The sequence below is a fragment of the Podarcis raffonei genome, chromosome 10 (assembly GCF_027172205.1).
Source record: "Podarcis raffonei isolate rPodRaf1 chromosome 10, rPodRaf1.pri, whole genome shotgun sequence".
Classification (NCBI taxonomy): Eukaryota; Metazoa; Chordata; class Lepidosauria; order Squamata; family Lacertidae; genus Podarcis; species Podarcis raffonei.
In genome coordinates, this window is record NC_070611.1 from 65,416,388 (window position 1) to 65,428,975 (window position 12,588).

The window sequence follows — 12,588 nt, forward strand, 5'->3', positions numbered from 1 at the left end:
AACATACCTCAAAAGTGACAGAAATTAACTAAAGGCAGCTCCACCATGGCCTGTGTGAGTAAGACGGATCTGAACCATGGTTTCCTGATTCCAAGGCCAGTGTACTCACTGAATCAGGTTCAGGAATCACTTTAGAGCTATTTACATACCTAATAATGCTGTGAGGAGGAATTAAAGAACCTTTTAATGAGGGTGAAATAGGAGCGCAAAATATGGTTTGAAGCTCAACATCAAAAAAGCAAAAATCATGGCTACTGGGCCCATCACCTCCTGGCAAATAGAAGGGGAAGAATGGAGGCAGTGAAAGATTTTACTTTCTTGGGCTCCATGATCACTGCAGATGGTGACAGCAGTCACGAAATTAAAAGACGCCTGCTTCTTGGGAGAAAAGCAATGACAAACCTAGTAAAAGGTAAAGGTACCCCTGCCTGTACGGGCCAGTCGTGTCCGACTCTAGGGTTGCGCGCTCATCTCGCTCAAGAGGCCGGAGACACTTCCGGGTCACGTGGCCAGCGGCATCTGGCGAGCCAGCACCAACGCCGCACACGGAAATGCCGTTTACCTTCCCGCTATAAAGCGGTACCTATTTATCTACTTGCACTTAGGGGTGCTTTCGAACTGCTAGGTGGGCAGGAGCTGGGACCGAACGACGGGAGCTCACCCTGCCGTGGGGATTCGAACCGCCGACCTTGCGATCAGCAAGTCCTAGGCACTGAGGTTTTACCCACAGCGCCACCCGCGTCCCTAGACCTAGACAGCATCTTAAAAAGCAGAAACATCACCTTGCCAACAAAGGTCCGTATAGTTAAAACTATGGTTTTCCCAGTAGTGATGTATGGAAGTGAGAGCTGGACCATAAAGAAGGCTGATCGCTGAAGAATTGATGCTTTTGAATTATGGTGCTAGAGGAGACTCTTGAGAGTCTCACGGACTGCAAGAAGATCAAACCTCTCCATTCTGAAGGAAATCAGCCCTGAGTGCTCACTGGAAGGACAGATCCTGAAGCTGAGACTCCAATACTTTGGCCACCTCATGAGAAGACAAGACTCCCTGGAAAAGACCCTGATGTTGGGAAAGATGGAGGGCACAAGGAGAAGGGAACGACAGAGGACGAGATGGTTGGACAGTGTTCTTGAAGCTCCCAGCATGAGTTTGCCCAAACTGCGGGAGGCAGTGGAAGACAGGAGTGCCTGGCGTGCTCTGGTCCATGGGGTCACGAAGAGTCAGACACGACTAAACGACTAAACAACAACAAAATAATGCTGTATATCACTTTACACTCGAAAAGATTCCACAGCAATTCATAGTAAATCAGACCACCACAATTAAAACACAATTTTCAAAAAGTATCACCGACACACACACACACACACACACAACTGCTATCAAGTTACTTGACTTTTTTTTTATCATCAACACTTGAATGTCGAATGTCTTATCTATAAAAAAAATGCATTTACTCTGATGGCGCCAGCAAAACCTATTTTTAAATTTACGACTTCAAACAATATTATTGTACGGCTGCTGTTGGCTGTCATGTTCTCTCCTATTAAAGTCCGTTTTTATCTAGTTTGGTAATTTATGAGCCAATATATACCAAAGAGGGACTTTTCTTGTACTTTGAACTTGAGAAACACATCATTATTATGATGCAGCGCCTGCTGAAATTAAATGAAAGTCACAAGTTCCATATTACTTGGTTCAGATGCTAATCTAACAGAGAAAAACATCCTATTTTCTTTCTTCATCAAACTGATAAAACTTACTCAGCAGAGCTTTTAATAAATTCATAACAGATTACGTGACGTAGGTTAGGCGGAAACACATTGCGGCTGCCGGTTCCCCAAAGCCAATACGGGATAAACTGGGATTAGAGTCGATGTTTCTCACTTCCAAACTTGAAGATACCAGCCAAGTGCTTTTCAGTTTTTCAGCCTTCAAGAAACCGTTTCTGCTTTGGACTTGCCTGCCAGATAAAACTCTTGATGGAACCTCTGCAAGTTGCAGAGAATTCTGGCGCATGTTGCAAGGTGTGCAGCCAGCTCACCTGTGCACTAAGCAGACCTGCTGAGCCTCAGCTTGAGCTCTGGGCATGGACAACATGGCCCCAATACACCCTGTACAAAGAAAGAGAAGATAGATGCTAGCGGGCAAAGCATTTTTCAGGGGAAGTTGCCCATCATGACTGATCTCTTCGTGACCATTGCACTTTCATCTGCATCCATATAAAAATCCACATCCCAAAACATTTCAACATGTGTGATTACGGTTGACTATTGGGCATGGCAGCTGGGGCTGATGGGAGTTGTGGTCCAAAACCTCAAGAAGACACCGTAAGAATTGGTAGAAAATGTTAGTAGTGCTGAAAAACACCTTTATGGTGCCTGGAACAATAGAAGAAAGGTAGCTTAATACAACACTCTCCACTTGGCTAAAGTTCATCTTGGTCACCAGGGATGATGGGAGCTAGAGTCCAACGGGCGTCTAAGAGGGTCATAGGTTCCCTCCATCCCTGCAACTCTAGAATGCGTTGGCTGAGGTTCCTGCACTGCAAGGGGTTGGGATAGATGACCATCAGGGTCCCTTCCAACTCTACAATTCTCAAAGGTTCCACAACTACATCCAGCAGCCTTTGGAAGGTGCAAGAACTGGAGCTGCCACAACAAACACATCCAAACCCGGTTCACACGATATCTATGCAATGACACGGTGTCTTTTCTTGCGTGACTTTTAAAAATACTGCAGGTGAGCTTTAGAGCTACGCAGACATTTTTCACCAGGCTGAGCTGCTTGCAGAAAGAACAAACAAAGCCTTTGCCGGATTATACTTTATCCTAGCCAAGCTTGCCACATTTAAGAAATAGGAAATAATAGTTACAGAATGTTAATAAACATTACAGAAGCCATCTATGGACAGGGTGGTGGGAAGCTTTAACCACTCAGGAATTCCCCCACTGGCAATATGGCCATTTCTGCATATCCAGCACTCAGGACCTCTCCAATTTGAACCACAGGGACTCCGCAAAAACCTTTACCACCCTGAATCCTCTGGTTACAGCAAGCGGCAGGCAGGCCACTCGCCACAAGAACAGGGAAATGGCACATCCACAAGGTCTTCAGTACTGCTTGGCATCTAGATTTGCCCAATACAGTGGTACCTTGGTTCTCAAACTTAAACTGTTCCGGAAGTCCGTTCCAAAACCAAAGCGTTCCAAAACCAAGGTGCGCTTTCCCATAGAAAGTAATGCAAAATGGATTAATCTGTTCCAGACTTTTAAAAACAACCCCTAAAACAACAACGTAACATGAATTTTACTATCTAACGAGACCACTGATCCATAAAATGGAAGTAATAAACAATGTGCTGCAGTCACACAATCAATCAGTAGTTGAACTGGGTTCCACACAGTCAGCAAAACAAAACGAAAAAGAGCTGCAAAAACGCAAAATAAAGAGCAAAAACAGACAGACCTCAGCGTAACACTCAAATCGGAACCATAACACTCAAGACGGACGCGTAACACAGAAAAAGTTCGCAAACTGGAACACTACTTCCGGGTTTGCAGTGTTTGGGTTCCAAGTTGTCTGAATACCAAGGCGTTTGAGAACCAAGGTACCACTATATAGAAAACAAAATTCCGTTTGGTTTAAAGTTTAAACTCCTCATCCCCAGTATTTGTTCATATTCATCTCTCAGTGGTTTTGCAGGTACAAGATATCAGGCTCAATCCCAGGCATCGCCAGGTAGGGGCTAATAGAGACCCCTGCCTGATGCGCTGGGGAACAGCTGCCAGTCAGTGCAGAGGACACTCAGCCAAATGGGCTTGTGGAGTATAAGGCAGCCCCGCCCCCTTTTGCCTCTGGCCCCACCCACTTTTTGTCTGTTACTCCACCCACAATGGAATTATACAGTTGGAAAGGACCCCCGGGGATCATCCGGTCCAGCCTCCTGCAATGCAGGAACCTTTTGCCTAACCTGAGGCTCAAATAATAGTAACAACAAGAACAACAACAACAACTTTATTATTTATACCCCACTCATCAACAACAACTTTATTATTTATATCCCGCTCATCAACAACAACTTTATTATTTATATCCCGCTCATCAACAACAACTTTATTATTTATACCCCGCTCATCAACAACAACAACTTTATTATTTATACCCCGCTCATCTGGCTGGGTTCCGCAGCCACTCGAACCCCTGGCTCTGAGATTAAGAGTCTCATGCCTTAAGATCAAAAAGACCCCCTATCCCTGGGGTATCAGGAGGGTCTCTCTCCTTTCCCGATGGACCTAAGAGACTACATAAAATCTCATCGGATGTACATAGCAAGCATGAAGGTTCTGACAGATTAGAGCAGGCAGAAGCACAAAAGGAATATTTGCAAAATACTGCCCCCCAAGGGGGGAAATGGAAGGAAGATTTTCCAGGAAGGGGGACCCCACGCAGGAGAGGGCAGGAGAGGAACAATGTCCGGGAGGGATGAGGAGGAAGTGGGGCGCATCCAGGATGGAAGGGGCAGGAAGGTCCTTCAAGGGGTGGCGGGGAAGGAAGGCAGACACCCCACCAAAAACACACTCAAAAAGTATCCCCGCCGCCCTATATGGGAGCCGGAATGACTCTCAGGAAAGTTGAACCACCAGGAAAGACTTTGCAGTGGAGAGGGGGAGGAGGAAGGAGGAGAGAAGGAAAAGATGTCTAACTTTTTGAATGTTTCCATTTTTTCCATTTTGAAACAAGGAAGAGTCACCATCGCGCGCGCGCGTGTGTGTCCCCCCTCCATTTTCATTCATTTTCTCCCCCCCCCCGCGTTTATTTCCTTCGAAGACGGAAGGGGGTGGGGGGAGAAGCCCCGCAATGAAGGACAAGCAGAGCAGGGAGGGGAAAGACCCAAGTGAAAGGGCGCGGGCGGCAGTAGCAGCATGCCACTAGGTCCGGGGGCAGAAGCGGCTGGCTTGGGGGCTTCTTCGCACGGGGAGCCCACCAAGTCCCGACGCCGGGAGAGGGCGCGGCTGCTTCTCAAGCGGCGGCTACTAAGTCCTGGGACAGAGGCGAATGGGGGTGGGGGGCTTCTTCATACCACTAGGTCCCGGGGCAGAGCCAGCTGGGCGGGAGGCGGCTAAACCCCCGAATCAGTGCCAGTAGACCGGGGGCAGGGGCGCATCCCGGGATGCCACTAGGTCCCGGGGCAGGGAAAGGCGAAGCTTTTGAAGGCGCGGCTGCCCACTAAGTCCCGGGGCAGAGGCGGCCGAAGGGGGAGGGCTTCCACTAAGTCCCCGGGCAGAGGCTCCCCACTAAGTCGCGGGCAGGGGCTGCCCACTAAGTCCCGGGGCAAGGGCGGGCAGGGGCTGCCCACTAAGTCCCGGGGCAGGCAGGGGCTCCCACTAAGTCCCGGGGCAGGGGCGGGCAGGGGCTGCCCACTAAGTCGCGGGCAGGGGCTGCCCACTAAGTCCCGGGGCAGGCAGGGGCTGCCCACTAAGTCCCGGGGCAGGCAGGGGCTCCCACTAAGTCCCGGGGCAGGGGCGGGCAGAGGCTCCCCACTAAGTCGCGGGCAGGGGCTGCCCACTAAGTCCCGGGGCAGGCAGGGGCTCCCACTAAGTCCCGGGGCAGGCAGGGGCTCCCACTAAGTCCCGGGGCGGGCAGGGGCTGCCCACTAAGTCCCGGGGCAGGCAGGGGCTCCTACTAAGTCCCGGGGCAGGCAGGGGCTCCCACTAAGTCCCGGGGCAGGGGCGGGCAGGGGCTGCCCACTAAGTCGCGGGCAGGGGCTGCCCACTAAGTCCCGGGGCAGGCAGGGGCTGCCCACTAAGTCCCGGGGCAGGCAGGGGCTCCCACTAAGTCCCGGGGCAGGGGCGGGCAGAGGCTCCCCACTAAGTCGCGGGCAGGGGCTGCCCACTAAGTCCCGGGGCAGGCAGGGGCTCCCACTAAGTCCCGGGGCAGGCAGGGGCTCCCACTAAGTCCCGGGGCGGGCAGGGGCTGCCCACTAAGTCCCGGGGCAGGCAGGGGCTCCCACTAAGTCCCGGGGCAGGCAGGGGCTCCCACTAAGTCCCGGGGCAGGCAGGGGCTGCCCACTAAGTCCCGGGGCAGGCAGGGGCTCCCACTAAGTCCCGGGGCAAGGGCGGGCAGGGGCTGCCCACTAAGTCCCGGGGCAGGGGCGGGCAGGGGCTCCCACTAAGTCCCGGGGCAGGCAGGGGCTCCCACTAAGTCCCGGGGCAGAGCCAGCTGGGCGGGAGGCGGCTAAACCCCGGAATCAGTGCCAGTAGACCTGGGGCAGGGGCTCATCCCAGGATGCCACTAGGTCCCGGGGCAGGGAAAGGCGAGGCTTCTCAAGGCACGGCTGCCACTAAGTCCCGGGGCAGAGGCGGCTGGGGGGGGGAGAAGTGGAAGGCGCCCCTGAACCCCGGGTCACTTTCCCGCGGGGTGCAAATAGGTCCCGGGGCTTCCTCTGGAGAAGGCACCCCCACCCAGCCCCTTGGGGAGCACCTACCTCCTCTTCCTCCTCCTCCCGGGTCTCTCCGGAGGCGCCTCCGCCGCTGCGCGAAATGGCCGGAGCCGGGGCTGGCGCTGCCGAGCGCCGAGAAGAGGATGGAGGGGTGCGCTTTAAAAGAGAGAATGTGTGAGAGAGGGAGCCATCGATACCCTCGGCAGCTCGATTCGGCGGCCTGAGCAGGCAGAGCAGGGGTGGGCGGGGCGAGGAGGAGTGGGCGGGGCTGGAGAGGAGCCGCAGCCCGGGATTCTTGCTGCAAGATTCGCTTCTCCCTCGCGCAGCTGCAGCAGCCGCGCGCCGTGTAGATGCACCAGACCCGGTTATATAAAACGGCGGAGCTCTGCCAACCGTTTGCACGCTTCCTTGAGAGCAAAGCAAGCCTCCATTGCACGCACGGGGGTTTTACATCCGAGTAAGCGTGCGTTGCAAACCGGGCTTGCAGCAAGGAGGGATTGATATATATATATATATTAATTATTTTTATTTTTTTACAGTAATTGATAGGCATGCTGCAGCAGGTTCCGCGTTGCCCTCCCAGTACCCGCTGAGCGCCGGGGCGGGGCGGAGGGGGTGGCTTGCTTCCAAGTAAACACGCACAGACGGTCGAGTTGGCACTTCTAAAATGCGTTTTTAAAAAAATAAAAATAAAAATGCAGCTGCTTTGAACTGGGCAGGTGGTGGTTGTGGGGTTTTTGTTTTGTTTTTTTTAGCGGTGGGTTATCAAAATGAAAAGAATCCCGTCCTGTCATTATTAATAAAAGACGATGGCAAAATAAATCACAGCGGATGAACGACGGCCTGAAGGCACTCAAAATCACCCGGGAAGCAGGTTATTGGGATTTTAAAAAAGACCGTCAAGTACGTTTGTCTATGGGAGTGCCGTGTTGGTGAATAAAGTGGCGATCTGTCAAGATGATGTAAATAACAAACAGTTACCTTTAAATGCTGTGGAAACTATAAATGACGCGAAAACGTACCAGGAACAAGTCACACGAGGTAAGGATGGTGCGTGTGTGGTTTTGCCCTCTTCCCTTTTGCCGAGAAATGTGACAGCCATGCAGAATTGAAACTGATCGTATGCGAGATCCATTTACATCACCCTGTAAAGCATTTCGGATCGCTGCACAGAACTCCGATAATTATCCTACAAAATCCGATGAACTAAAGGGATGCTGATCAAACAGAATATATACCATAAAACCAATAAGGCGATCCGGAACTGGATTTACAGATAGACGAATGAATTACAACGTCAGTGTTTTATGCGTTACATAAATGATGAAGCATAATGCCACTTCTTAAAAGAAATACTCTGAATTAATACTTCTGGAATAACTACCACCACCCCTTGGTTTTAACAGCCAGTAATCATTAATGTAGCATTCAGGCCTTTCAGAAAACATGGGGGGGCAGGATAATTATACAGATGGGGACCCCGTCCACTCCCCCCAAATATCCTCCCCCCTTTGTACACGGTCCCCCCCTCCCCATACACACACAAACACAACCCTCTTACCCCTCTCTCTGTCTCCAACCCTCGATGCTTTTGCTGCTTCCAGGACGTACATACAATTCAACTTCTCTGCCCAAGGCAGGTTCCAAAATAACAGGCACCTACTCTGTTATTGGCTGGTGAGGAGGAAGAAGGGCGTGTTACAAAATCTTTATCTGTGTGTACCTATGTATGCGGTGCAGTCAGCTGTGTTGTGTGTGTGTTTGTGTATTAGGCTGTAATGGGTTGCAAAGGTGTTTCGTAAGTGCAGCCTACCTATTTAGCTAGCTGGCTGCCTGCAGCAAGTCACTTGGCATGCCTTGGAAAATTGCATCAAATCCCAGGGCTTTACCTGCCAAGCCTTCCTGATTTGTCTTGGTGTTCGTAACAAATGGTGCATCCTAATGCTCTCTTTATTTTCTTTTTTGAAGCAGCAAATGGGTTTGGGGTGGAGAGTCCCGATTGGAACGGCAACCCCTTGCTCTAATCAAAATGACTTGGAGGTAAACCCCTTTGGGTATGGTTTACTTCAAAGTAGGGATGCGTAAGATTGCCTGAAGGGTAGAGAGAGAGGGATTTCCAGCATTGCAATCTAGCAATTGTGCCTCTCAAGATCTGTTTTTGTTCTTCTCCTGTTTCAGCAATTGGGGTTTGTGTGGGGAGGAGATGGAATTTAGCCAGTGGTGATTTCTTGAGAATTCTCCCATAATTTTCAGAGTTACACCCGCAATCCCGGCTCTTCAATGTCATTCCCAGAGCAACTTGCAAAATGTAAAAAGCACAACGAAATGACGTTTGTAAATTAAAGATGAATCACCGTTTTTATTGTATATAGATCACCCACCTGAACCCAAAATGGCTAATGAATTTAATAAATAAGTTGCAAATATTAGCAGTGATTCCTGCATTGCAGCGGGTTAGTCTAGATGGTCCTTGGGGTCCCCCTTCCACCTCTACAATTCTATGTACTGAACACAATGTGCGTTCTCTCCCTCCCTTCAATTTCCTCCATCCCTCTGCCCTCCCTCTTGGGATGGCGGGATTGCAAGTGCCTCGGGGCAGGGACCTGTCTTTTTGATGCTGCTCTGTGGAGCAGCGTTTAATTTAAATGCGTAATTCCTTCTAATAGCAAACGCAGACTGCGAGTGCTGGCAGGGTTGCAGCCAAAATGGGGTCACTGAGAATCAAGAGGGAGGTATTTACATGGTTGGAGGAGGAGAGGTTGCAGAAACAGCTGTGGGGGGGACTTTTCCCATCCTAACCCCCTGGGAAACTCCGTAAACCTGCTGTACCTAGAACTGGGTGAGAAAAGGGCAGCTGAATGGGTAGCAGCTGTGAGCAGCCCGAGGAAGTACCATATACCAGGCTTCCTCAAACTCAGCCCTCCAGATGTTTTTGGCCTACAACTCCCATGATCCCTAGATAGCAGGACCAGTGGTCAGGGATGATGGGAATTGTAGTCTCAAAACATCTGGAGGGCCGAATTTGAGGAAGCTTGCCGTATACCTTGGGCCCTGCCCATAAAAAAATAAAGTCTAGAATGAGAGACTAGTGTGATGTCTTCCATTTCCAGGAGTTCTTCACATTGTGAGACTTCTGTGGGTGAGCTGAGAGGGTTTGGGGACCCTAGGTGAAAACTTGGAAGCTGAGAGAAAGGATGTTTCAGGAGGAAAACGAACTGATATATATATATATATATATATATATATATATATATATATATATACACACACACACACACACACACACCATATTTTTTGCTCTATAAGACTCACTTTTTCCCTTCTAAAAAGGGGAAATGTGTGTGCGTCTTATGGAGCGAATGCAGGCTGCGCAGCTATCCCAGAAGCCAGAACAGCAAGAGGGATTGCTGCTTTCACTGCATAGCGATCCCTCTTGTTGTTCTGGCTTCTGAGATTCGGAATTTTTTTTTCTTGTTTTCCTCCTTCAAAAACTAGGTGCGTCTTGTGATCTAGTGCGTCTTATAGAGCGGAAAATACGGTGTGTGTGTGTATATATATATATATATATATATATATATATATATACCTGTAACTTTGTATTAATGCAACATTTTTATATGTAATGGTGTGTTTTTGTAATGTTTTGTTTAAACTGCCGTTGCTTTCGGGTTTTTTATACGCTGCTTACAGATATTGTTAATATATTAAGCGGTACAGAAATTAAATAACCAACCAACCAACCTGGAAAACTTTAAAAATGGGGGGAAATGTGGGCCTCTTTCTCCTCCAGAAAAGGAGAGAGGAAAAAACCAGCCTAAAATCGCATTCACACCAAACATTTAAAGCACTCTTATACCACTTTGAACCGGCAAAGAATCCTGGGAAATGTAGTTTAAGTGTGCCAAGTGTTGTTAGGAGACCCCTCGCAGAGCTACAATTCCCAAACAAAGGTTGAAGCGTGGGATGTTAAGTGTCAACAGGAAAAATAAAGTGGAAAAGTTAGGAAAGGGTGCAGGGAGTAAACTGGACAGCTACAGCCCCTTACAGCCTTTTATCGCAGCCTTTTTCCCAGGTGCTTTACAGATGTTTTGAACTACAACTTCCACCAGCCCCTTTTTGCCAGTGTGGCAAAAGGTCTGGCCTGTTGTGTCCTGGAAGAAGGCGCAGCTGGCACACTGGAAAGGAGCACTCTTGTTAGGAGGTGAATAACAGACTTGTAGCATTGGAAGGATCCCTGTGGCCATCTAGTCCAACCCCTGCAAATGCAGGAAAGAGCACACTTGAATTCCCTTGATTCTACTATTTTCCAGATTACCAGTAACGTCCTCCATGCTCTTCTTTGGCAACGAGATGCTTGTAACTTCCCAAAGCTCAATTCATCAGGGAGTGTTCACAGGGTGGCAGGCCTTGCAATGGCGATTTGTCCATATGTCACAAATGCTCAGTGGAACTATTGTGAAGGTTGGTGCGCACGCAAGTCTTCTTTTTCCATGGATGGCTAGCAAACCAGCATGCCACGGCACAATGTCAAAAACTCCCTGACATCAAAGAAGCCAGGAGAATCGGGGCGACTGTTTTGATTTTGTCTTTTCCCCCCATAGTAAATTACCTCTGTAGGGTAGTCCTGAATTGGGAAGAGCAGAAAGCCTTTTATTTTTTTCTTTTATTTTTTATATATTTTTTTATTTTCAATGCAAAATTACAACAAAAATTACAAACATTGAATCCAAAATAAAACTATACAAACAAAAGAAAAGAAACAAAAAACCCCACACATCTACAAATAAAAACCATATCTTCATTCTAATCTAGTAATTACATACATATGTACATATTGACTTCCTTCCTTTGTTCTAAGACCTCAAATTTTTTTTACTCTAAGTTGTTGTGTCTAATGTAGATTACTTCAGTCTTTATACTTTCAGATAGCCTTTTCTTTAGGGATTTTCTTTAGGGATTCCCGGTCTGATCCTGGCATCCTCACACGTGAGCCAGTGTGGTGTAATGGTTAAGAGCGGTACACTTGTAATCTGGTGAACTGGGTTCGATTCCCCACTCCTCCACATGCAGCTGCTGGGTGACCTTGGGCTAGTCACACTTCTCTGAAGTCTCTCAGCCTCACTCACCTCACAGAGTGTCTGTTGTGGGGGAGGAAGGGAAAGGAGAATGTTAGCCGCTTTGAGACTCCTTCAGGTAGTGATAAAGCGGGATATCAAATCCAAAAAACTCCTCTTAAGTTGGTCATTACAGTCAGAGGGAAAATTTCTCATACTGAGCACTTAACTCTGCAACTTTCCCAACCGAGTTCAATGGCAAATATAAACACATAACAGGGCATTTTGGAGCTTTAGCTCATGTTGTATCCATGCCTCCTGAACTCGTGCCGGATCTTGAGCAAGCTTTGAAGTTATAAACCAGGGCAGGGAACCAGCAGCCCGCAGGCTATTTGGACCAGCCTACCAGCATCTCCTGGGCTCAGCCCAATATTACACCATACTACTAGCATACAGTCTGTGGGTGCGTGAGAGATTGTATGCACGATTGTGTGTGTCTGTTAAGGGTATGCAACTGAACTGGCCCTGGCCACTTTTGGAATGCGGCCCCTGACAGCTTTCCACAAGGGTAATGTGGCCCCTCTGCCCCCAAAAATATCCCCTACACCCAGGGCTTTGCTTGAGATTTGGGAACCTGAGGGTTCCTAGGATATAAAAACGAATCGAGGAAACACTCACTCTGTGATTTCGCACACTTAAATGTTGAAACTTTGGACTGGCAAGATTTCCTTTGATCTGCAGCTGTTCTTACCCTGTGAATATTGATGAAAAATCCTCATCTTTAAGATCCCGGTTTTTACTGCAACAGACAAACAGAACTACTCCTGTAGACTACAAGTTACATACAGTTTTGTTTTGCTTTGTATTCTGAAATTTTCCCTCACCTTATCCCTCTTTCTTTCTTTCTTTCTTTCTTTCTCTCTCTCTCTCTCTCTCTCTCTCTCTCTCTCTCTTTCCTTCCTTCCTTCCTTCCTTCCTTCCTATTACCACCCCCCAAACATGGGTATGTGCACAGACAGTTAAAGACGGTGTCTGATCAATATTTGTACGCACGTAAATAAAATGTCTCAGTAAACACAACAAAATCCT

At 48.7% G+C, this 12,588-nt stretch overlaps 1 protein-coding gene across 5 annotated transcripts in view; it reads right to left on the reverse strand.

Annotated features, from left to right (window-relative positions):
* Window positions 1–8,132, reverse strand: part of KRAS (KRAS proto-oncogene, GTPase) — a 41,936-nt gene extending 33,804 nt beyond the window's left edge. For 2 of the 5 annotated variants that reach the window (XM_053406987.1, XM_053406985.1), the window contains exon 1: window positions 8,007–8,132. In XM_053406987.1, the coding sequence (XP_053262962.1) occupies window positions 8,007–8,058 (52 nt within the window). In that variant the 5' untranslated portion in view covers window positions 8,059–8,132. Of the gene's footprint in view, window positions 1–6,490; window positions 6,612–7,467; window positions 7,492–8,006 lie in introns of those variants that run through there. The other 3 variants (XM_053406986.1, XM_053406988.1, XM_053406989.1) reach the window with 3 other exon arrangements.
* Between the last annotated feature and the right edge of the window lie 4,456 nt (window positions 8,133–12,588).